Genomic DNA, 23,862 nt, shown 5'->3' on the forward strand with positions numbered 1-23,862 from the left:
GATCGGTTACGCGCGTCGATAAAAAGACATTTGTCAGTAAAGTACAACGCGACGAATTCCTCGGCATCTCGAATCACCGAGCAAGTTTTTCTCGGCGGGAGAAACGCGTCGATTTCTTCGGCGCGCCGAAGAGCGCCGTCCGTTCGACGAATGCCTACAAATTTATGTCGTTGCCGAGAAAAAAAAAAACAACTTTCGGCATTTCCGACACCAAAAATTCACCCTTTCTTGCAGCCCCCTGTAGATTTGCAGGACGAATATATATATATATATATCAATGAAATAAAAAAGAATAATTTTGAATGAAATCACTTTACATGCGTCATCCGTCCAAGGAGGAAACATGACCCCGGGTTTATACGAGGTAAAAAACGTAACAAAAAAAATACAAGTTACGAATATCACGAGCTACCAATTTTTTGACAATTGTAAAAATGTCTTTTTGGAAAGTGAGGAATTTTTTCAAACAAATTGAAATGGTCCAAGTTTGAAAAAAGAAACAATTTCCGGTTTAAATCTGAAAAAAACATGTGAGAATGAATTTTGATTTTCTTTCGTATTTTTTTTTCATGCAACTTCAACTCAAAACGAGAAAAAAAATCCCGTAATTTATTATTTCGATATCTTCGTTTTCGAGAAAGCTACGAGCATTTGAAAAAAAAAAATGTCCAGAATTTTGAAAAAAAAAACAATTGTGCTCGGACGGGTTGAGACGAAAATCTGAAAAAAAATCGGAAAGATAGCTTTCGGTAGATACGAAAGAGTGAAAAATTTTCACGATGATAAAAAGTGGTCAGGGTCACGGGTCGGTTGGTTTAGCACGGAATCCCCCATATATATATGTATTTGTTTTGGTTTCTTTTTTTTCTTTCTCATTTCGTCGGAGAAGGTTATTCGGACGTTGTTTACCATTTTCAGCGATGATATTAATGGGATTATTTTTCTCCTATTATTTTGTTTTTTTTTCAAATTAGTTCGGGATACGGAAATTGTTTGCTGGACGAGCCGGACACCACGGTACAACCGTCTCTGGTTCATCAACGTTTGCCCGGGGAGGATTATTCGGAAAATACGCAATGCGAATTGGTGTTTGGGTCGGGCTCTAGAATATGCCCTTACATGGTGAGTGATGGTGAGTCACGCATCCTGCTTTTTTATTATATTATTTTGGTCCGCTTTGGAAAAAAAAAATCAACCCTCGCCAGTGACGCGATACGATTTTTCGACAGTGACGAACGTATCGCCGTCGAGGGTTTTTAATATTAATAATTAACAAAACCGAATCGGACCGAAATAATAATGTAATGCAACCATTAACATTACTAATCGATAATCATTGAAATCACTTAATTCGAGAGTGGCCCGCTTTTAGAGCGCAGCTTAGTGAGGTTTTTTTTTTTTATACTAGTTTAAATATTTATCCAAGTAGAAATAGTAGAATAAAAAAAAGTAGAATAGCCTCACACCGAGTTCCGAGTTACGAGTTGATTTTAAGCGAACGAATAACTCCCGTCTGAAGTGTCAAGCTGGCGATCCTCGTAATACATATGACTCCGGGTGAAAAAAAAAAAAAAAAAAAATCCTTCCACAATTTTATGTTTTAAAAAAAATTTTTTCACCTCGGTACCTCGCAACGTAATCTACTCATCGAAGCTTCAGCTTTGTAGTTTGGTATTTACTTTCAACCAGTTTACCAACCAGATCCGAAATTTCTTTTTTTTTATTTTTCAACTTTTGACCCGTTGAAAAAAAAAAAAAGGAAGAGGGTCCAAGTATTACACCTCGACTCTAGTTCTCCCCAAAGAACGAGCCGTCGAATACCCCCCCCCCCAGTTCGTTAGATTGTAAAAAGCCGTCGGATCCCAAGCGGTCTCCGATTAAGTAAAACGTAATCTGAGTGTTCGGATGGCTACTGGCCAGGCAGTGTGCAGGAGACTTTGGTGCACCGCGCCAGTTTGGGACCAGGAACAGCAGTGTCACACGCAGCACATGCCGTGGGCCGACGGTACCGCCTGCGACCGGGGCAAATGGTGTCATCGGGGCGAGTGCGTTTCCCGACAAAATCTTCCACCCGTAAACGGCCAATGGGGTCCCTGGGGAGAGTGAGTATCCGTCTTCCGCCTCCCCCTCCCCCCCCTTTTTGTAAAAAAAAAAAAAAAAAAAAAAAAAAAAAAAAACCTCCCCGCGAACCGAGAAGCTCGCTCCGTGTATATGTATATTTTTTCCATCGTCTCGGCAGCTACGGGGATTGCTCGAGAACCTGCGGCGGTGGTATAAAAAAAAAGTATCGCGAGTGCAACAATCCGAGGCCACGGAACGGCGGCGATTACTGTCTGGGGGCTAGCGTGAAGTACCGCAGTTGCGGCACCAAGGAGTGTCCCTCCAGCGATCCGGATTTCCGTGAGGAACAGTGTTCAAAATTCAACAACAACAACATGAACATCAGAAATTTGACGAGGAACGTCAAGTGGCACGCCAAATACACGAGGATCCCGCACAACGATCGTTGCAGACTCTACTGTCAGGTCGACACCGAGCAGTATTTCATGCTTCGCGACAAGGTGGTGGACGGTACGCCATGCGGACTCGACACGTTTCACATATGCGTGAACGGAAGGTGCAAACCGGCCGGTTGCGACCACGTGTTGAATTCCAGCGCCGAATTGGACACCTGCGGCGTATGCATGGGCGACAATTCGTCCTGTCAGAGGATTGCCGGTTCCTACAACGTCAGTATGTACGGTTACAACAAGGTGACCAAAATACCGGCCGGTAGCAGCTACATCGACATAAGACAACACGGATGGAGGGGATCGAACAACGACAGTAATTATCTGGGTGAGTAAACGTCGGTTCGCATTTTTAATTTTTAATTTTTTTTCAAATTTTTTCTGATACCCCGTTGCTCATTCAGCGCTGAAAAACGAACGTGGAGATTACATACTGAACGGACACTTCATGGTCGCTCATCACAAGATCATCGTACAACCCGGTCTCACTATTGAGTACAGCGGACCCGAATCCGTCATAGAAAGACTGAACAGTTCCAGGCCGATCAGCTTCGATCTGACGGTCGAGGTGAATTTTAACGAAGACTATTATTATTATTATTATTTTTTTTTGCTTTCGAACACGTCGGCTCGCAACGGTTCGTTGTCAACCCCCGGTTTTTATTTATCCCTCCGCAGATACTGTCCGTTGGAAATTTGTACCCTCCCCAAATATCGTACGAGTACACCGTACCGAAAAATATACTGACCAGTTACACGTGGGTGTTGAGCAACTGGTCGGGTTGCAACAGAGCCTGTCAAGGTACCAGTCATCGAAAAGCGGAGTGCAGAAGTACCGTAAACAAGGAAGCCGTTCCCGACGATTTTTGCCGAGCCGAAGAAAAACCGCGCGAACAGAGCAAGATGTGTCACACTCATTGCACCATTGGGTGAGCGGCCGTTTGTTTTTCTTTTTTTGCGATTTGCGCAAAAAAATTGCGTCGTTTCGGGACGAGAAGCGGAACGCGAATGGACCTCTCTTTTTTTGTTGTTGTTGTTCAGGTGGCAAGTGATCAGCGTGTCCGAGTGCTCGAATCACTGCGGTCCTGGGATTCGCACGGTTACGTCGCAGTGCGAACAGCGTCTGCAGAGCGGTTCCAGGCCGATAATAGCTCACGCTTGTTCGAATTTGGAAAAACCGGCTGAAATCGAAGCTTGCCTGGGACCCTGCGACGAGTCCCACTGGCTGTACGGCGAATGGGGAACGTGCAGCGTGTCCTGCGGCGGTGGCGTTCAGACGCGAAGCGCAAATTGCGTGGACTCCAACGAACGTCACGTTTCGGAAAATAAATGCAATCCGCGGGAGAAGGTGCTCGAAAGACCATGCGGGCAGGGAGCCTGTCCCAAATGGACCCTCGGCGCCTGGACACCGGTGCGTAGAAATTTTCCGTTTGGAACGAGGACGTCGAATGGAATTTTGTGACTTCTGAATTTTTGGAAAACTTTGAAAATTTTATTCTAATTATTTTTTTGTTTTTTTTCTTTCGTCGCAGTGCTCGGTTACCTGCGGTCTCGGCAAACGGGAACAGGTATACTGGTGTCAGGTGGAAAATCGCGTTGTACTGCCCCAATATTGCAGCAACAGTCCTCGTCCCGTGAACGTTCAAGTATGCAACGAGGGTTCCTGTCCCAGCTGGGTGACCGGAGAGTGGAGTTCGGTGAGTCGTTGATTTTTCAACCGTATTTTTCACCGTTCGCTCGAATCCGGGGTGAGGTGGCGAGTGACTTCGGTCAACTTTTTTTGTCGAACAGTGTTCCGTCAGCTGCGGCGAGGGTATAGCGAAGCGAAGAGTGTCGTGCAGGGACGCTAAGGGGTCGTTGAGTTCGGATTGCAACAATACGGAAATGCCGTCGAACGTTACCACGTGCGCGCGTCCCCCCTGTCCGGTGCAGGTGAGACGGCGGCTACTACCGCCTAATCTGAATTTTCCGGTAACTGAGGTAGAAAATTTTTTTTTTTTTCCCCCCCCAGGCGGTATCGTCGACCCCCATCACCTACGTTTCGGACACCGACGAGTACCACAGACATCGCGATCGCGAGATCGACACCAACAGGATACTTCCGGAGACCATCACCTCCTTTCAACCGGGTTACACCTGGCGCATAGGTAGCTTCGGAGCGGTGAGTGAACGGAGTCGATGGAAAAAAACTGAGCGACTCGTCGGCGAGCCTTGAAATTACTTTTTCTCCCTCAGTGTTCGAAGCCGTGCGACGGCGGCGTTAAAAAACGAGCGGTGAGGTGCAGTTCGGCCGAAACGGGGAAATCCGTCACCGAGAACTTTTGCGACAGAAGTCAAAAACCGCCGGCCGCCGTGCCCTGCAATCGTCACGTCTGCCCGAGATGGAACACCGGCGACTGGAGTCAGGTGAGTCTCGACGAAACCGATCGATTCGATATCGCAGAATACGGACTAGAGGTGAACGCGAAAAATTTTTTTTTTCCGGGGGGAATTCGCAGTGCGATTCCGAATGCGGTAACGGATTTCAACACCGTCAAGTACGCTGCCAGAGCGAACGGGGCGAAATTCTGCCTGACAACGATTGTTCGGAGAGCGAGAAACCACCTCACGTCGAAAGATGCTCGAAACAGCCTTGTGTCGTCCAAAGACTGCCGCCCAAGCAATCTTACTCCTCGGACGTTCGAAAACCCTACAAATGGAAAATATCGAACTGGACACCCGTAAGTGAGAGATTCCAAACTCCCTTGTTGTTACTACATTGTTTTTTCGATCGATGTTCCCACCGACGCGACGTTACCGCCTAACGATTTTCGTCCTTGCAACGATGCGTTTTTCCCTCACTACACTCCCATTTTATTCGACACTGTTAAATACCATCGTGAAATACACGCTAATTATTTATTTATTTTTATTTTTTCTTTCTTTCTTTTTTTCTACACGATCACTTTTACGCAACTGGAAAAAAAAATTTATTAATATTCCCTGTGACCGTTACACGCGCCACCACCGCACACCCTTTGCTTTACCTCATAGTTTTTTTTTGTCTCTTTCTTTGCACCTCCGGCAAATTTTTTCAGTGTTCGAAATCGTGCGGAAGCGGCACTAAGACACGCCGTGTGGATTGCGTGTCGAACAACGGCGACGCCCAGGTATCGGTAGACGAACAAGAATGTCTGAGGCTCGAACGACGACCGAAATCGCAGAGACCTTGTCAACGAGTACCTTGCGATTTGACGTGGCAAGAAGGCGCCTGGTCCGAGGTACCGACGCAACCCTATCTCATTGGCGATTAGCAAATTTTTTTCGGGGTCTTTCATTTCTCTTTTCACACACGATTGGACCATATCGTTACTTCGTCAACGTATTTCGCTATTTCTTTCACATGGAATCTACGGGGAAAGAAAAAAAAAAAAAACGAACGAACGAACGATGGGATTGGGAACTTGTCAATAATAATGTAACAGTCGCGGATCAGAGTCGGTTTTGCCGATATGGCGATTGATTTTTTTTCGATTATTGAAACGAATGAAGGGCGTTTTATGTTTCATTTGAAAAACAAATTCCGCCCGAAAAATTGGCTGACTCTGATCGCAGACGATATTTTTTGTGTGTTTGCAGTATCTCGATTGATACGCGTAGAAGAATAGACTCCTATCCCTACTGTAGCGTGTGTGTGTAATATTTTTGCTTTTTGAATACTGTATCTACTACTACCTACTACTACTGCTACTTTGGCGGGCAATTGGCACATCAAAATTTTCCGGGCATTTATCAGGGTTTTCATGGTATTTCAAAATTCTGTTCATTTTTTCATATTACTGTAAACCACATCATTTTTCCCTTTTTGTTTTTTTTTTTTGGTTTTTTGGTTTTTTTTTTTTTTTTTTTTGTTTCGCAACGCTACTTCACGGACCTAAGATCGTCTTTACACTTCTCAATGACGAAGGCCTGCCTCGTATGTATCTTTTTCTCAGACGTCATTCCATCTCTGGTTCTCCCATATTATCCCAACGATTCGAATTTAACCAAAACTAAACATTTCCCTCATCCTCGTCACCGATAAACCATCATCGTCTCGCAGCTCACATCACACCGTCATGTAATAATATTATCGTGCGTTTATTTTGTTTGAAAGAAAAAAAATTAAAAAAAAAAAAAATTGTGCGTCCATCCCAAGAATAACATCGTCGAAATTATCACCCTCGTAACTAACGTCTAATTCGTTGCATCCTCGCATGGTTTGATGGAAACACCTGTACAGAGTACGTTTCTGATTCAGTGGAGAGCAAAATTTTTTTTTCATTCGATCGGTTGATCAATCGACGCGACGTTACGAATGATATTATTATTGGCCCAGTGTTCGGCGGAGTGCGGCAACGGGATTCAAAGACGCGCCGTCAGCTGTCATCACGTAAACAAATACGGTTGGACGGATCCCGCGGAAGCCGACGGTTGCAAGTTGAGCGAAAGACCGCCGACCGAACAAATTTGCAAATTGAGGGAATGCGACGACGAGTTTCACTGGGCGACCGGCCCCTGGAAGAAGGTTGTTATATCGAAGTTTCCCTCTGAAATTCCGTCGTCGTTTCGACGTCCATATTCCCTCTATTTTTTCCAGTGCTCAGCTCCATGCGGACGCAAAGGTAGACAGGTGAGACGTTTGTTCTGCCATCGTAAAGACGGTAGGAAAGTGTCGCAACGCAATTGCCCGGTAAGATTCCGACCGCCACGCAAACGTAAGTGTAACCAACGTCGATGCGAGCCTATGTCATGTCTGGAGGTCAAAAGAAAATTGAAAACAACCAAAGACGACGACTACGTGATCAGCGTGGGTGGAAAACGTATGTCGATCTACTGTCACAACATGACGGGTGATCAACCCTTGGAATACTTGACCCTTCCGTCCGGCGACCGCGAAAATTTCGCCGAAGTTTACGACAAGAGGTACGCAAGGGTTTTCAACACCCCGGAGAGTGGAGTCCGAGCGAACGACCCCTCGGTATTCAAACGAATACGTCTGTTTTTTTTTTTTGTTCGCATCCAGATTGCTGGATCCGACCACTTGTCCGTTCAACGGGCAACGAAGCGATTCCTGCCGATGCGCCAACGACACGAGTTCCACTTCCGGTCAAACGATGTTCAGAAGAATACGTCTGAATCCGACGAATCTCAGAGTCGACGGTGAGTTTAAACCGGTCGCCCGTTCGACCGGTCAATCGCGAACCGTTGAAATTTTCAATGTACTTTATTTTCAGTCAACGATTTCACGTTCTCGTGGTCAACGGGATCCAAAAGAGTCGAGTTCGGCAAAGCCGGCGATTGTTACAGCGCAGCTAAATGTCCCCAAGGTCGTTTCAGCATAAACTTGACGGGTACGCAAATGCGTCTGTCGCCCGATCTCTCCTGGGTAACGCAAGGGGTCAACGCGACGCGCCTGATCAACAAAATAGTGAGTATATATGTTTATTTATTTTTTTTGTTGTGGAAAAGCAAAGAGAAACCGAACCGATTTTTCTCCTGTTTTCGCCCGCAGAACCAACAGAAAGTCGTTGGAAAGTGCGGCGGTTACTGCGGCTTTTGCAAATTGGAGACGGGGCTGAAACTCGACGTATTACCTCCCTAGTCGAAGCGTGTTTTGGGTAAAATTATTTTCACACACTGTTAAACGGTCTCGTCGCATAGGATTAGCGGATAAGACGGGTGTTTTTTCCACAGCTCTCCGAAGACTGCAGACGGCACGAGTGCCACAAAGGTAACGTACGCCGAACGATACAAATTTGGCGTAGTTGCTGCCTTTTTCATCATTGCCACACACACACACCCACACACCGAGTGCCTTCGAAACCCTCTAGCTTTTGCGCTGGGACCACTAGAAAAAAAAAAAAAATCGGAATTCAGCAAAGCGGCCTTCATTTTCTTATCGGAATAAGTGAGAAAATAAATATGTCAATGACGAAACAGCAAGTCCCGCGAGTAATAATCGATAGTATTAAATGAATATCCGTCGTCGATCGTTCGTCCCGATGAGAAACAATCGTGACCAGGCTGCTGCACGCTGTCCTTAATTAGTTGGGCAATTTAACGGAGGGGGGGCTATGCTGTTTCAAGAGTCAAGACTGATTATTTCTTACTTTAAAAATCGTTTTGAACAATAAATCTGCCCAATACTATTCGAATTCACATGATATTGGTCCCAGAACAAGACGGAGTAAGTTAAACGAGGTAATTTATAGGGCCCAATGCTATTATTGTGGAACACGTAAGCTAAGATATCGACTAATTAATTATTCTAAGTCATGTTCCGTACTAAGCCCACCTGTATTAGACGTAGACTGTTACTATTGGAACATGAAGGCTTACCGCTAGAGAAAATCAAAACGTGATTTCTTCTTCTTTTCTTTTCTTTTCATTTTCTTTATTTTTTTTTTTTTGTTTTTTTTTTGTTCTTCTTTTCAAACTTTCACACCACGTCGTTCGTCAACTTTCCCAATTATCCGACGGACGATACGTCGGTGCCGTACCGATGAGAAGAATTTTTAAATAATTTTAAATACATTTCGACCCTATCTATGATGAATGCGTCGTGAAAAGGAAAGTAAGAAAAAAAAGAACAAATAAAACACGTGCCAAAAGAAATTGGAAACTATATCGAATAATGGCATAATGATGCCATTTTTGTGATTCCGTGGTCCAGAAATTTTATGATAATATATAAGTACGTTATTATATCTAGATAGATTCGCAGATAGATTGTCTATGGATATCCTTAACGAAGATCAGTCTTTTGAATAACGAATCGAACGATCAATCGCGTTGTCGGGAAATGATAATTTTTTTTTTTTTTCACCGGTAACAAATCCAGAATACTCAACGTTAGACAGAAAGAGAATAGGAAAAAAAAAAATATATTTTCGCCCTCATCTATCGATGGACAATTTGATCTAACTAATTACGACTAAACCCGAATACGTGCTCTCTAATGTGAAAATTTAGATTTTGCCAATTTGCCGTCAGCATAACGCACTGCCATAATTATCTTCACGTCATTTTATTACTCACAAAAAAAAAAAAAAAACCAACAAATAACAACTATCGAATAAAATTTACGATAAATAATAAAAAAAAAATTTTAAACTACGTTGCAACGATCGTCTAACAGCTTATCCGGCTATTGCAACCTAACGATTATTATTTAGTGAAAATATTTTATTCTATTATTACGTTAATTTCGATACAGTATAAACGAGCACGTTTGAGATAAATGTGTTTTAAAAAGTAAGTTAAGTAGAGATAAAAACTAACTTTACGGTTAACTAGTAAATAATTTTTATTTTATTTTACTTTTATTTTTTTTTTTGTTTTAAACGTAAGAAAAACTACTAGCATAATTATTTTATCACGATACGTCAAATTTACCGTATAATTATAGGACAGGCTTCTCTTTTAACAAATTAACTTATTACATCGTCTAATAAAAAAATCTGTAAATGTAATGATCGATATCATCGTATAGTATGACTACTTGAAATGATCGCCAGTTACCGTTTCTAAAATATTCTACGACGAATTTCTTACTTTCCGATTGAAAACTGTTCAGATAACGGAAAGATATTTTTCTACGTGTACATAAATTTTTAAATAGTTAGATAAAAGGACACTCAATGATATTGTAGATACAGTAAATTCTATATTCACACGATCGAGCAGAAATTATTAGCTAAGAATACGTGTGAGATTCTTACAGTTTTTTTCTTAATAAAAATTCACAACTGCCATATAATGTACCATATCGTTTTTCTACTCGTATATATATATACATATATATACATACATATACACACCTTATCCGCAGGTCGTTTCTAGTAATTTCAAACTATTACTGCCAACACAAAGTATTTTTAAATATCATAGGTAGTTACCTAACATTTAAGGCGGGGCGAATGCGTATAATGAGAAATATAATCCGACTAACTGTGACGTAACGATAAATTAATCTTTTATTTCCTCCATATTCTTTTTTTTTTGCTTCACATTTGAAAAAATCAAAAAAAAAAAAACTGTTCCTACGATGTGATTATTTAAGCTTCAACTCAACCCGACGACTCTGATAATATTCAATTTTGAATCATCGATCAATTTTTGTCGCTTCTCCCTCATTTTAACTAGATTCTCACACCGACGTAAATCAAGTTAAAGAAACCGACCACATCGCCATCTTATTTTTTTTACTTTTGTACAGTTCCGTTTGTCAATTTGTCGCGCCGACAACTGTAATGGTTAACAGAAAACAATACTAATTAATGATAATTTTTAACAATTAATTTTACAAAAGGCACAAGCAATCAGAAATAATATAATAATAACAGCAACGATAATAACGATAATATGAATGTGAACCCGTGTACGTAAATTATTATTTAAATATACATATATATATATATATATTATATAGTCATTATTATTATATGATTCGATAAAAAAAAAAATATATATATATACAAATTTCGTGTACTTCATTTACCTTTTGATAAAAAAACGATCGCTGTTCATAATTCGGGGAGAAAAAAAAAAAAAAAAAACTTCGGGATGAAATGATTGAAATGAGATCAGTCTTTTTGAAAATCTTTCTTATTGTTCATACATAAAAAAAAAAAAGAAAAAGGTTTGTAACATTATTGAACAAAAAAAGATGTGTAATGCGCCTATTTTTTAGAATGTACCGAACAATCGGGAAATTCGCTCCATTTTCCATCGCTTTTGCACGTTATCGTCCCGCGTTGGATTTTGTCGGGACATATGTAGGCGAGATGAGCCTGATAGAGATACGAAGGGCCCAGAGTCTTCACTCCTGCAGGAGCCTTGGGTCTGCCGCAAGTTAATTCTGATAGAAGGTAAAAAAAATGGGGCGTTAGAATAGCGAAGATATGTGAAAACAACAAGATTCCTGAATTTCGCATTTCCAGACAAATATCACTCACTGGAGCACCTCCCGCTCATTCTCGACCATTTCCCGTTGGCCAAACATCTCGCGCTGCCGAGTCCGTACATTTTGTAACCCAAGAGACACCGGTAGGTCACCATATTCCCGAACACGTAACCGCTGCCACCCTCGCCGCCACCCTCCAGAGCTGCGTTGGCCGGAGTCGGTGGCGGCTTCGCACAGGCTACCGCTGCGATAATAACGAGAGTAAAGTTGAGAAAACTTAATTTCCAACGATTTTTTGTTTTTTTTTTTCTTTTTTTAAGAAACTTACATTCGCAGGTCGGAGGCGCTGACCAGGTGCCGTTGGCTAGGCACTCGATTCCCTCGTTACCTTTGACGAAGTAGCCGTGACGACATTTGAAGGTGATTCGATCGCCCACCTTTTTTGGAGCGATTTTGGAACCACCGTTGACGATGTATCCGTTCGTAGGTACCTGCGAATCGCCGGAAAATTATCGCGTCTTTCGGAATTTTTGAGCAGTACAAGAAAAATGATACCTTGGGTGAGTCGCAGACGGTTTCTTGGCAAAAAGCTTCCTTCTTCACGTCGAATAATCGCTGTAAGTCATCTCCGCTTATATCCGCGTCGGTCAGAGTCCATTTTCCGTTCTCGTCGCACGTCCACGTGACGTTTTTCGATACCTTCGCGACGCCGATATCCTTGAAATCGATCATCGTGTCGTTCAAACAGGTCAGCGTGATCGTGTCGCCGAAAACGCTACCGTTGTTAACGAACGCGAATCGGTGCAATATACCGCGCAGGTAATCGTTCTCTCGAAATATTTTTATCAACTCTTCGCTCGCCAGCGCGTCCAACGTCTCGTCGTCGTATTTTATACCGTCTTTGTTGTCGCTCAATATTTTCATCAGCGGATGATGTTCCTGGTCACACTCCACGGGCTCGCAAATCGGTCCGACGCGGGAAGACCAAGTTTCGTTACTGGTGCAGTTTCTCACGGCTGAGCCCGACACCTCGTACCCCTTGTTACAAACTACCGAAATCTGAGCTCCGAGGACGAAAGAGGCGCCGAATTCGGCCTGAAATTCTTGGTGCGCGGCGCTCCTTTTTATTATCGGATCTTCAGAGAATTCCGACGCGTTCAATTCGTCGGTTGAGATCGGTATGTCGAAGGGTCCGTCGAAATTGGGCAGAGGTTCGTTACTTATGGGCACCAATTTGTTTACGAACGTCAGATTGTTCAGTTTTTCGCTCCTCGGGATTTCCGTCATGACGTTGTCGCCGCTCAGGAGATAGAGTTTTCCATTTCTGACGGGATCCGGCCTCGGACAATGGAGGGGAACGCAATTCGGTATCACCCCGTTCCAGGAACCGTTGTTCGTGCATTGGACTCTGAACTCAGCTATCATATTTCGATTCCCTTGAAATTTGTAACCCTGGATACACGAGAAACCGACTATGTCGCCGTAAAGATATCCGGATTCCGACGAATCCTCGCCGTCGAACGACGAGCCGCTCGACCTAATAGAGTCGGCGAATGTTTGCAAAAGACTCGCGACGCCGGTGGAAACGTTCGACGCGATGTAACCGTTTTTGATGCTGGAAAAAAAAGCAGAGAGAAAAACATAAAAATCAATCAATCAAACGTCGGCGTTGCGAAAAGTCGCCGAGCCCCTGGTGAGGGAAAAATTAGCGAAATCGTTCCTACGGTTCCGGAGGAGGACAGCCGAAAGCGACGCACGTCGGCGCCGCGTTGTCCCATTCGCCGTTATCCAAACAGGTCAGCGAAGCTTCGCCGAGAACGCGATAACCCGGGTTACACTTGAACTCCAGCCGTTGTCCCACCTGCGACAACGAAGCGTGGTCAGAAATTTTTTTGTACAACGTTTTTTCAGTTTTTTTTTTTTTTTCCTCAAGCGCGTCAATTTTCACCTGCAAAATCGACAAATCGTCGCGTTCGTTCTCCTCGACGAAATATTCGATGTCGCCGTTCTCCGGGGCGAGCAAATTCTTGCAACTTTTACCTGAGAAGAGAAAAAAAATCGCCATTTTTTTTTCCAATTCCGATCGGTACGTGAGAATTTTTTTTATTTATTTTTTTTTTTCTTTCGATTCGTTTTACCGATGCACACTGGTTGTATTCCGCTCCAGGTTCCGTCGGCCGTGCAAGTCCGCTGCGGATTACCTCGCAATTCGGCACCGGCGGTACAGGTGTAACGAACCTTGTCGCCGTAGCTGTAGGATTTTCCGTGTACCCGTCCCCTCGAAAAATATCCGGGAAATCCGCACTTGACTCCTGAAAATCGGGACGAATGTCGAGTACACAGATCGTCGTCTTTCGATTGAAAAAAAAAAAAAAATCACAACCGACTCACTCGTGCAGGTTGGCTCGAAGTAGCCCTCCCACTGTCCTTGTTTCAGACACCTTCTTTTCAACGAAACGTTTTCGCTTTTGCCAAATTTCACCAGATACCCCGTTTCGCAGGTGTAAATTATTTCCGTGGCGTTTTCGTTCGCCGTTACGTTGCCTCTGAACGGCACCGCCGGCGAAGGACACGATCGGCAGAAGCTGCTTTTTTGAATCTGCAGAAGAAAAAAAACAAAACCGGTCGAATCGTTCGAATATCGCTAATTGTAAGTTGAATTTCCCTCGCAATTTCACCCACCTCGATATTACCGCGAATATATTCTTGCAACTGGGCCCAACTGTACAACGAACCGTGATAAGTTTCGCACCGTTCGCTCAATTTCTTTACAACTTCGTCGTCCAATACTTCCTCCCAAATGTCCAACAGGCTGAGCTTTCCCAGAAGAGATTCCGATTCGGAAAAACCACCGCCAACGCGATCCTGTTCTTGACCGATAACCAGGGTCCCGTTACCTGTGTACGAAAACGCGTTATTTTTTCTCCGTCCGGATACTTGGTTGAAAAAAAAAACAAATTTACTTCCACCTTCTATTTCCGCTCCGGTCGCCAACGAGGTACCGTTGTCTCTGGGCACGCCGTCGACGAATACCTTCCACGATCCAAAAGCGTTTTCCCAAGTGACGCACAAGAAATGCCAAAAACCGTCGTTCGCCGTGATGTCGGTTACCACCCGGTGTCCGTTGACGTAAATAACGAAGCTGAGTTTTCGGTGAAAATCATTAAAAAAAAATCCTTCTCTATTTTCCGAGGAATAAAATGTCGCGGTCGATTTTCTTACCCGTTGTAGTCAGTCAGGGTCAAAGCGTTGTCGTGGAGATCCGTGGCGTAGGATAGAACGGTACCGTAATTAAAAGTGTCCACCGATTGAAGCCACAGGCAAATGGTGAACTGGAATTGGAAATTTTCGTTTTTTCTTTTTTTTTTATTTCGCGTCAATTACTCCGCAAACTCGACAGGCCGCCCGACGTTTTACCTGAGACAAATTTTTCCCCGGTCCGTTTATCATGACGTAATCGGTCGTCCCGGATTTCGGAAAACTCATGGTGTAATCCGAGGGTAATTCTGAAAATCGGTTTTCAGAGATGAGCCGGACGAACAGCGTTTTTGAAAAAAATTATTTGCCGAAACGAGAGAAAAAAAAAAACCTGCCATTTTCGCAATTCGAACCGTTGAAACCTTTCCGGCAAATGCAGGTGAAATTCGAAGGGGTGTTCAGGCATCGGCCGTCGTTCGCGCAGGGCGAACGTTCGCAGTGGTCGATCTCTTCGGTGCAATTTTCGCCCCCGAAACCCTCGGGACACTCGCACCTGGAACGATCGGAAAATCGTTAAACAATTGATTGTCGTTTCTTTTTTTTTTTATTTTTCTTTCTTTTTAGCAATCCCCGAGGGAGGATATCGAACCTGTAGCTTTTTTTCGTCGCGTTTATTTCCTCGACGTTTACGCAGATAGCGTTCGCGTGACAGGGTAGCCAGTCGCATGGCAATCGGCCGCACCTTCGTCCCAAGAATCCGGCTTTGCACGAGCATTTCCACGTGCCGTTCAAGTTGCTGCAGGTCGATCCCGCCTCGCATGGCGACGATACGCAATGATCGACGGCCACCTCGCAGAAATCCCCTTCGAATCCGTCTTCGCAAGCGCATTTGTAATCATCTTCGTTACTCGTACAGGTACCGTTGTTCCGACACGGATTGGCCGAACATTCGTCGACGTACGTCTGCGAAAACAAAAAAAAAAAAAAAACCCTCCGTCGATCGAGGCTAAATACATTCCGGTGTTGAGACTTTTACCTCGCAGTTAGCTCCCGTGAAGCCGTTTTTACAGGAGCATTTCCGTTCGAGTCCGTCGTCGGAGGTCTTCGAAAGGACGCATTGTCCTTCGTTCAAGCAGGGCGAGGAGTCGCAAGGGTTCGGCAAAATTTCGCACGCGGATCCTGAGGGTGAAAAAAAAGTTGACGCGATTTGTTGCTCGAGGGTAATCGATTGACGATCGATAGCGATCGGATCACCTATGAAATCTCCGACGCATTTGCAGCTGAAATTATTGTCGATCCTCGCGCAGATTCCTCCGTTTTTGCACGGCTCGTCCTCGCAAGGATCTTCGTCGATGTCGTCCAGTCGAACGCATTGTTCGATCTCCTTGGCGCCGCGAATCAAGGTAGTGGTATTCTTCGGACACGCTATACATCCGGATTGGGCGTAGGCCGGTTGGTAGAAACCTATTTGGCAAGTGACGCAGGGTTCCAAGGCCAGCGTGGACTTGTGATGTCGTTTGCGACGCGAGTAAAATCCGGGACGACAGATCCCTGAAACGTAGCGGGGCGGTGAGAAGCAGATTTTGGGAAACGGGCGATTCGAACGAGAGTAGAGAGCACCGACCGATGCAGTCCGTCTGATTTCTGGAATGCATTTTTCGGGTGGAACTTTCTCCGGGGCATTTTTTGCAATCTTTGGAACCAGCTTCGTCCTGGTATTCTCCGAACGGACATGATTGGCACTGGTTTCTAGTCGTGTTGTGGAACGTGCCCAAGGGACATTTGACTGAAATGGAAATTCGAAATTTTGAAGAGGCCGAAAATCGGCAAAGTTTTTTTTTTTTTTTGGAAACAAAATTAGCCTACTAACCGCAGTTGTGTTTCTTCAGAACGCTGCCAACGTGACACAGTTCTCCAGGTTCGTCGAATATCAGATCCAGGTGTACCGCGAGTCTTCCGATTTCCTGATTAGTTTTGTTATCGAGGAAATTTAACTGGCCATTTTTGGACAGCGTTTCCAACTTTTCTCTCAACCTCGCCATCCCCTTTTTCGAACTATTGCTATTGATCTCCAGTATCCTTCCTGAAACGATGTCAACACTTTTAACAACCAGAAAAAAAAAATACTAACGAATTACTCACCGATGATTTTGAATTTCATTTCGATTTTATCCCGTTTCTGGCCATTTTTTTTACCGGACTTCGGAGAGTTCCGGCTTTTCCTGTGCCCGGATTCGTCGCTTTCTGGACGACGCGATGTACTCCTCTTCGATTTGCTCTTCGACGTTTCTACCTCCGAATTCGCCAGGTTCGATTTTCCGTCCATTTCATCCCCGCAAACGAGTTCGGATCGTGTCACGTTGCAATCGATTCCGTTGCCGCACAACTCCGAGACTTGGGACTCCAAGCCGGTTTTTATCCCATCGCCGAGCTGTCGGACGGGTAGAAAGAGAACGATAATAAAGTCCTCTCAAAATGTCGGTGTCACCCGAGTATCGGTAACTCACATTTTCCAGACTCGTTGGATCCTCGCAGTGCGAAGAGTTTCCGTCGACGAGGACGACCGTCAGATCCTGTTCCACGGCGTATGGTACCTGAATCACTGCGGATGTGAAAGAGAAAAAAAAAGAAAAAACCTTTTTCAGGGATCGGAGGATCGAGAAATCCGAAGATTCATTCATCGGGTCAAAAAGAGCAGAGGGGCGGGAAAGGGGGGAAAAAAAAATAAATCAAAAATCCTTCGCACTGACGTGAACAGTCCGGAGCAGCTTCTATATCCCACGATTGATTGTTTTCCCTGCTGCAAGTTAACGTGACATTCTCGCTGTCGGGATAAGAAACTTCCTGCTGAAGCACCAGAGCGTAACCCTCTTCGCAAGTTACCACGCATTGAACACCTTCGCCCAGAGAAGCGCAATCGCTGCGGCCGTTTATAGATGAGGGCAGATTTTTACACGCATCTGAAATATGCGGGTTTGCGTTGAATTCAAAATTCAAAATTCAAAATTCGAAGCGTCGTTTCTCTTCTATTTCGAACTACCTTCGACGGTGATATTCAGCACGCAGCTCCTGGTGTTGTTGAACACATCGGTAGCCTTATAAACGACTTCTGTCGTCCCAAGCTTGAAAGTTTCTCGCCCTGGAACGTGACTCGCGCTGACGTTTACCGGTAGACCGGAATTGTCGTAGAAGACCGGCTCTTCCCACGTGACGTTGGTTGCCCCAAAGTCGTTTTCCGACAAGAAAACCGGAGGATCCGCGCAATTCTCGACCGTCGGCGGTTCCCTGTCTGTTTCAAAGGAGTGAAAAAATAAAATTTTTGAATCGTCCCTCAATCGACAGCTTTCGAAACCGCCGGTATACGAAATTCAATTTTTTACCGATAACCGTAACGCTGAAATTGCATTCCGCCTGATTCTTGCTCGCATCTTGGGCCCGGTAAACGATCACGTGTACCCCGATACCGGCCTGCCATGGGAACTCGACGAATCGTTCGCTCCAGATCGTGGGCGCCGGCTCGGCGTTGTCCTCGGCAACGGGATCCGTCCAATTATTCACCGAGGAGTAATTTTTCCCCGGCAACGTATCCGCCGTGACGTCGGACGGGCAAACGATAGTCGGAGGCGTCGTGTCTGCGGGGAAAAATCGAATCGAGGTCGGAAAAATTTATCGGGACGAAGAAAAAAAAACAAAGTCTCGCGGATTTTTCCGACAAAAAATAAAAACAACGACGATTCGCTCACCGACGCACTGCGTGACGTTGTGACGATTCGACCAAGAGCCGGTACGTCCGGCGCACACCCTGCTTTCCGGTCCTTTGAGGGTGAAACCTTCTTTGCATCGTACGGTGCAGTTCGTACCGAAATAAAGTTTCTCGATTCCGGTGCAACGTTCAGGAGTTATCGACCCGTTCGGTACGGACCTCAACGGCTGACAACTGATCGCTGTTTTCGAAAGTGCGGCGTAATTATTCGGACGGTATGAAAGCGGTAACATTTCGGCCGATAAAATGAAATCTCGAGATTCCAGCGGTGCTTTTTCATTCTGGACACGTTCGTCGCGATTTTCAAAATGTTGGCTGAGACGTTACCGCTCGACACCGCGTCCATCGATTTTTATTAACGCCTTCTAGTTTATAATAATTTTGGTCACATGTACAAAATAGCCCAAAGATACTCCGATGTCCACACAGAGACACATATGAATTATAATCCCTTTTTGTACACAGACTTCACGTCGCTATTATATACCTGAGCAGTTAGTTTGCAATGAGACTCCGAAACAGAAACACGCATCAAAATTGCTCACACCTAAAATTGCTCACACCTAAAATTGCTCACACAATTCAAAATTGCTCACACCTAAAATTGCTCACACCTAAAATTGCTCACACCTAAAATTACTCACACAATTTAAAATTGCTCACACCTAAAATTGCTCACACAATTTAAAATTGCTCACACCTAAAATTGCTCACACCTAAAATTGCTCACACAATTTAAAATTGCTCACACCTAAAATTGCTCACACCTAAGATTGCTCACACCTAAGATTGCTCACACCTAAAATTGCTCACACCTAAAATTGCTCACACAATTTAAAATTGCTCACACCTAAAGTTGCTCACACCTAAAATTACTCACACAATTTAAAATTGCTCACACTTAAAATTGCTCACACCTAAAATTGCTCACACAATTTAAAATTGCTCACACCTAAAATTGCTCACACCTAAGATTGCTCACACCTAAGATTGCTCACACCTAAAATTGCTCACACCTAAAATTGCTCACACAATTTAAAATTGCTCACACCTAAAGTTGCTCACACCTAAAATTACTCACACAATTTAAAATTGCTCACACCTAAAATTGCTCACACAATTTAAAATTGCTCACACCTAAAATTGCTCACACCTAAAATTGCTCACACAATTTAAAATTGCTCACACCTAAAATTGCTCACACCTAAGATTGCTCACACCTAAGATTGCTCACACCTAAAATTGCTCACACCTAAAATTGCTCACACCTAAAATTACTCACACAATTTAAAATTGCTCACACCTAAAATTGCTCACACAATTTAAAATTGCTCACACCTAAAATTGCTCACACCTAAAATTGCTCACACGTGAGAGAATTCCGGCATTATTTTGGAGGAACAAAATATTCCCGAACAATATTATTGTCTAAAAATTTGTCTCGCCGCACTTACCCCTGCAGGAAGTCTGGAGTCCGTCCCACCTGGACAAAGGTAAGCAATTCCTGGTTCGACTTCCCCTCAAATAATAACCGACGTCGCATTTAAAATCGCAATGGGTGTCGATCGGATAAGCGGACAGTCCTACGCTTATCACTTGACGGTCGTCTTCGTGTTTGCATCGTATGCGTCCGTGAGGTGGTACTTGCAGAGACGGGCAGGTTTTTACTGTTCCGGAAAATTTGTTTTATCCGTTCCAGAGAAAAGGAGATTTTTTGGGGGAAAAAACTAATAATAATTAGCATACTCACGGAGACACTCCGGTTCGGTGCCGGACCATAGGCCGGTCGTGAGGCAGAGTCTGATGCTGTCGCCGGTCAGGTGAAAACCAATTTTGCAACGGACACCGCAGGCCGCGTTGACCACGTTGTTGCAGGCGTTCGCTTTTACGAGATATCCGTTTTCCGGTACCGTCAATTTCGGACATATGATCGCTGGAACGGTGCAAAGAAACCAGGGAACGTGATCGCTGACGTGATTTCGAAAAGCGCGCTTTTTTTTCCGAACGAAAGAAAAAGAAAAGGACACTCCGTACGCAGAGTGTAACCGTCGATTTTTTTTCACCTTCATTTGTCGCCTGTCGCCGTTTGATTATTTTTGAAAATTTTGTCAATCCATATGCGATATCCGTGGGCTTTTTCGGACTCGGAATTACCTCGGAATTGCTGCGAAAATGATGAACTTCAGGAGCAAGAAGTCCGTAGATTTTGTCGGGGCTTGTAAAAATTTCGAGGAGAGCGTTAACCAGACGAAAAGAATCCACGACAGTTGGTCCAAACGATACGGGTGGCTACTGGACGAGTACGAGTAGGTTTCACTTGAATTTTTCAACGCTGCCCGCCCCCCTAATCCCGAATAATATAGTCAGGTAATCGCGGAGGGTAAATCGCTCTGCGAAAAACGGAAGGGGGAGTTGAAAATACGGGAACCCGAGAATGACGAAAGAACCTGCTTGCCGCGGCCCGAAACCACCACCGGTCAAGTACGTCGGACGTTACTACTCTCCGTCATTTTTCACGACACCTCTGACGATTATTTTTAGTACGGATGGCTCGCGGCAAAGGCTGATTTCAAATTGGAAAAATACGGTCCCTACGTTTTCAAGTATCCCGTGGATGATCCAGTTATGATACCGGGTGATTTTCCAAGGATAGCAGCCGGGAAAGGATTCCTATGAAAACCCTCGGAAATCCTATCCCTCGAATACCTCTGATTACCCTTAGACGCTTAGAGTGGTGATTTGAAAAAAAAAAATAAAAATAAATTGCAGCTGATTAAAAAAACAGGAGAAACTTGCCATCGCATTTGTTGCCCCTGGTGGTAAATCCCGTGGCGCATACGCAGTCGTCCGCACCGGTTGCCGGAATTTTCAACGTCACGTGATTCGGATCCGGGCAAGTCGTGCAAGCGGCGTTCGAATCTCCAGGGATATTACCACGCCCGAAAGTTCCGTTGGGACAGGCTGCCGTTGGGATCCGATGGAAAAAAATTCATACGATTAAGCGTAGGCGTTATTAAAACGTAAAGAAATAATCGCGAAATATGCCGCCGACCTTGACAGTAGCCCGATAGTCCAGTTCCAAAATATCCTGGCTCGCACAAGCAGGTGTAATGACCGGTTACTATACCACAGGCGCAAGAGGCTTTCGAGTCGCAGCACCGAGTTTCGTTGTACTTCGTCGCGTTTCCGGTGCAAAGAAAATCGCAGTCCTCAGCTGAACTCACGGTCACGTAGTCCCCGGATTTTAAATCTGAAACGCGAACGAGATTCGTCTGAATTGGCGTGAATAAAAATTTTTTTCGCGCGAAATTGGCGAATCGTACCGTGGTGCAAAGCTCTTCGCGCCAGAGCTTCGAATTCGGGAAAACTGTCCAAAAGATAGCTGTACGTGTATCCCGGCTCGCTCGCTATGTCGTGAAGTTCTTCGATGTTACCCGTCCGTATACCGAAGGTGAATATTATCGCGCCTGCTTTTTTCAACAGAGTCGCTATAGGTCTGGGATCCCCGCCGTTGCTGAATCCGTCCGTGACGAGAAAAACGGCCTTTTTAGCCCCCGAACGACTCCTCTCCAGAATATCCTGCGATCATTCGATTCGCGATGATCGTTGAATTTTCAAACTTTGGTAAACTTTGGCTAATTTCCCTGACGATCAGATTCTTACGAGTGCTTCGAGGAGAGCGCCTCGGGTGTACGTCCCTCCCCCGCTGTAGGTGACGTTCGTCAATTGCCGATTGAGCAGTCGGCACTTGTGGTTGTTTTCCTCGGCGTTCGATATTTGGTCCACGTGTCTGATGATGCTGGTTTTTCCGGAAAAGGTGACCACGGCCACCCGCGTCGCCGCGGGAGCCACGGTGAAATCCGACAGCAATTTGCGGACGAAGTTCAATTCGCTCCGGAAATTTTCCAACCCGACGGACGCCGAGGCGTCCACGAGAAAGACGAGCTCCACCTGGTCGAGCGGAGTATTGTTGGGTGACCGATTTTTTTTGATAATTTTTTAGAGGCGGTTTACCTGGTCCGTCTGATCGCGAAGATGATCGACGTGGATCTTCAGCAGTTTCGAGAGAATGTCGACCTTGCTTTTCAGTATATTCGTGTAACTCGGTTGAGGCGCGATCTGCTGCTTTTTTACGCCAAAATTCAGAAAGTCCTCGGCGACGGACGAGGCGGTGCGATTTTCGGTCAAGGCGGCGGTCGCGGTGCTCGGAGGAACCAGTCGAACCGGCTGATAAAAATCGGCGAACGAATCGACGCGGATATGCGGAACGTTGAAAATTAGAAAAAGCGCCGATAAGAACGCTCTAACACCGAAGACGGACATATCGTTCGAAAAAATGATTCGTCGATAAAATTATTCGGAGAAACTTTACTTTATAGTCGAAAGAACACTCGAGGGTAACGAGAAGAATTTTCTGAGAAACAGAACCGAGTCATCGCAGGACGAAAATCTGTAGACCGAATTTTCCGATTTGAGAGAGAAATGAAAAATAATATGTCCACTTTACTGGCGCGCTTAGAAAATTTGAAACGATCGAGGAACGTGTATCGATCGGAGGGAAGTCAAGGCCCGACTGGTAACCGCGTTTTATTACTTTGAATTCTACTAAGTTTACAATTGAGTACGAGCGGTTGGAACGAACGACTTAAAAAGAGCTGCGAGTGAGTGAAAAAGAAATTAAAAAGAATACGATGCCACGCCACGGAACAAGGGAGACACTGTTCTCTGGTAATCACGGTCGCCTTTCAATTCGTGTACAGTGTGTGACAATTGAGAGTTCTGGGTATATCTTTGAATATCGTAATGTACGACGATTCGTTTTTAGCCGCCAGATGATGATATCGTCCAATTGTCGGCGTCGACTGTACCCACGATTTAATTACTCGTACAATTAACGACCGATCAACGATCAATTATTCATTTATTTCACCGCGGTTATCTCGCAGAGTCAACAATTTAACATTCGTTCGCACCGATGAAATTTCATCCCGACCACAGTGCGACGAAGTGAGCGTTTTTTTCTTTTTTTTTTTTTCTATTATTCTTTGGTTTCTCGACAAAAATTGAAAATCAAATAGTTCAAAAGCAGCGTCGTGATACGGCGAAGTTGTGGCGTTTCACCAGTTTCGTCGTATAGTCCGAACGGATAGGGAAAGGGGAAAAGTTGGTAAATTTTTTCTTCCGTCTTTTCTCCTCCTCATTTTTCCTTTTTCTTCTCCTCTATGGCGGCAACGATATTATTTTTGAATGACAGCCGGCAGATGCGACGCTTTTTACGCCGCTAGAATCTCGCCTCTAGATTATTATCCAGCTGTCGGAACCAGCTGCGGACATTGTCAAGACCAATAGAAGCATAGCCCTGCTCTCATTATCATAAGAATGATGAAATTCAACGTCGGAATACCGAAGACTCTCTACGAATCGTTATAGTAAAATTCGAAATGTTGCACATTTTATCTTCCCTC

General features: G+C 44.5%; 2 protein-coding genes across 5 annotated transcripts in view; one reads left to right on the forward strand and one right to left on the reverse strand.

The window, feature by feature from the left end:
• LOC105686452 (A disintegrin and metalloproteinase with thrombospondin motifs gon-1) overlaps nucleotides 1-10,293 on the forward strand; it is an 88,890-nt gene extending 78,597 nt beyond the window's left edge. For 2 of the 4 annotated variants that reach the window (XM_012401732.3, XM_048659102.1), the window contains exons 13-30: nucleotides 975-1,132; nucleotides 1,925-2,102; nucleotides 2,240-2,838; nucleotides 2,915-3,078; nucleotides 3,189-3,439; nucleotides 3,552-3,921; nucleotides 4,043-4,207; nucleotides 4,302-4,442; nucleotides 4,522-4,671; nucleotides 4,746-4,916; nucleotides 5,009-5,230; nucleotides 5,588-5,770; nucleotides 6,868-7,056; nucleotides 7,129-7,454; nucleotides 7,555-7,691; nucleotides 7,766-7,959; nucleotides 8,044-8,149; nucleotides 8,226-10,293. In XM_012401732.3, the coding sequence (XP_012257155.2) occupies nucleotides 975-1,132; nucleotides 1,925-2,102; nucleotides 2,240-2,838; nucleotides 2,915-3,078; nucleotides 3,189-3,439; nucleotides 3,552-3,921; nucleotides 4,043-4,207; nucleotides 4,302-4,442; nucleotides 4,522-4,671; nucleotides 4,746-4,916; nucleotides 5,009-5,230; nucleotides 5,588-5,770; nucleotides 6,868-7,056; nucleotides 7,129-7,454; nucleotides 7,555-7,691; nucleotides 7,766-7,959; nucleotides 8,044-8,133 (3,688 nt within the window). In that variant the 3' untranslated portion in view covers nucleotides 8,134-8,149; nucleotides 8,226-10,293. Of the gene's footprint in view, nucleotides 1-974; nucleotides 1,133-1,920; nucleotides 2,103-2,239; nucleotides 2,839-2,914; nucleotides 3,079-3,188; nucleotides 3,440-3,551; nucleotides 3,922-4,042; nucleotides 4,208-4,301; nucleotides 4,443-4,521; nucleotides 4,672-4,745; nucleotides 4,917-5,008; nucleotides 5,231-5,587; nucleotides 5,771-6,867; nucleotides 7,057-7,128; nucleotides 7,455-7,554; nucleotides 7,692-7,765; nucleotides 7,960-8,043; nucleotides 8,150-8,225 lie in introns of all 4 variants that reach the window. The other 2 variants (XM_020856503.2, XM_048659103.1) reach the window with 2 other exon arrangements.
• Nucleotides 10,294-11,088: 795 nt separating this feature from the next.
• LOC105687161 (sushi, von Willebrand factor type A, EGF and pentraxin domain-containing protein 1-like) lies at nucleotides 11,089-23,029 on the reverse strand. Its single transcript, XM_012403001.3, has 31 exons — nucleotides 22,412-23,029; nucleotides 22,061-22,348; nucleotides 21,721-21,976; nucleotides 21,450-21,647; nucleotides 21,194-21,358; nucleotides 20,148-20,330; nucleotides 19,852-20,064; nucleotides 18,378-18,578; nucleotides 18,015-18,266; nucleotides 17,675-17,923; nucleotides 17,385-17,594; nucleotides 17,142-17,236; nucleotides 16,777-17,065; nucleotides 16,505-16,717; nucleotides 16,259-16,420; nucleotides 15,889-16,185; nucleotides 15,671-15,813; nucleotides 15,284-15,597; nucleotides 15,030-15,187; nucleotides 14,854-14,942; nucleotides 14,659-14,768; nucleotides 14,406-14,578; nucleotides 14,119-14,333; nucleotides 13,828-14,035; nucleotides 13,575-13,748; nucleotides 13,385-13,476; nucleotides 13,161-13,297; nucleotides 11,992-13,051; nucleotides 11,765-11,927; nucleotides 11,489-11,680; nucleotides 11,089-11,391 (listed from the first exon to the last, which is right to left on the reverse strand). The coding sequence occupies exons 1-31, from the start codon at nucleotides 22,718-22,720 to the stop codon at nucleotides 11,213-11,215; spliced, it is 6,987 nt and encodes a 2,328-aa protein (XP_012258424.2). The 5' UTR covers nucleotides 22,721-23,029; the 3' UTR covers nucleotides 11,089-11,212.
• Nucleotides 23,030-23,862: the final 833 nt, after the last annotated feature.

The sequence above is a fragment of the Athalia rosae genome, chromosome 7 (genome assembly GCF_917208135.1).
Source record: "Athalia rosae chromosome 7, iyAthRosa1.1, whole genome shotgun sequence".
Taxonomy (NCBI): domain Eukaryota; kingdom Metazoa; phylum Arthropoda; class Insecta; order Hymenoptera; family Athaliidae; genus Athalia; species Athalia rosae.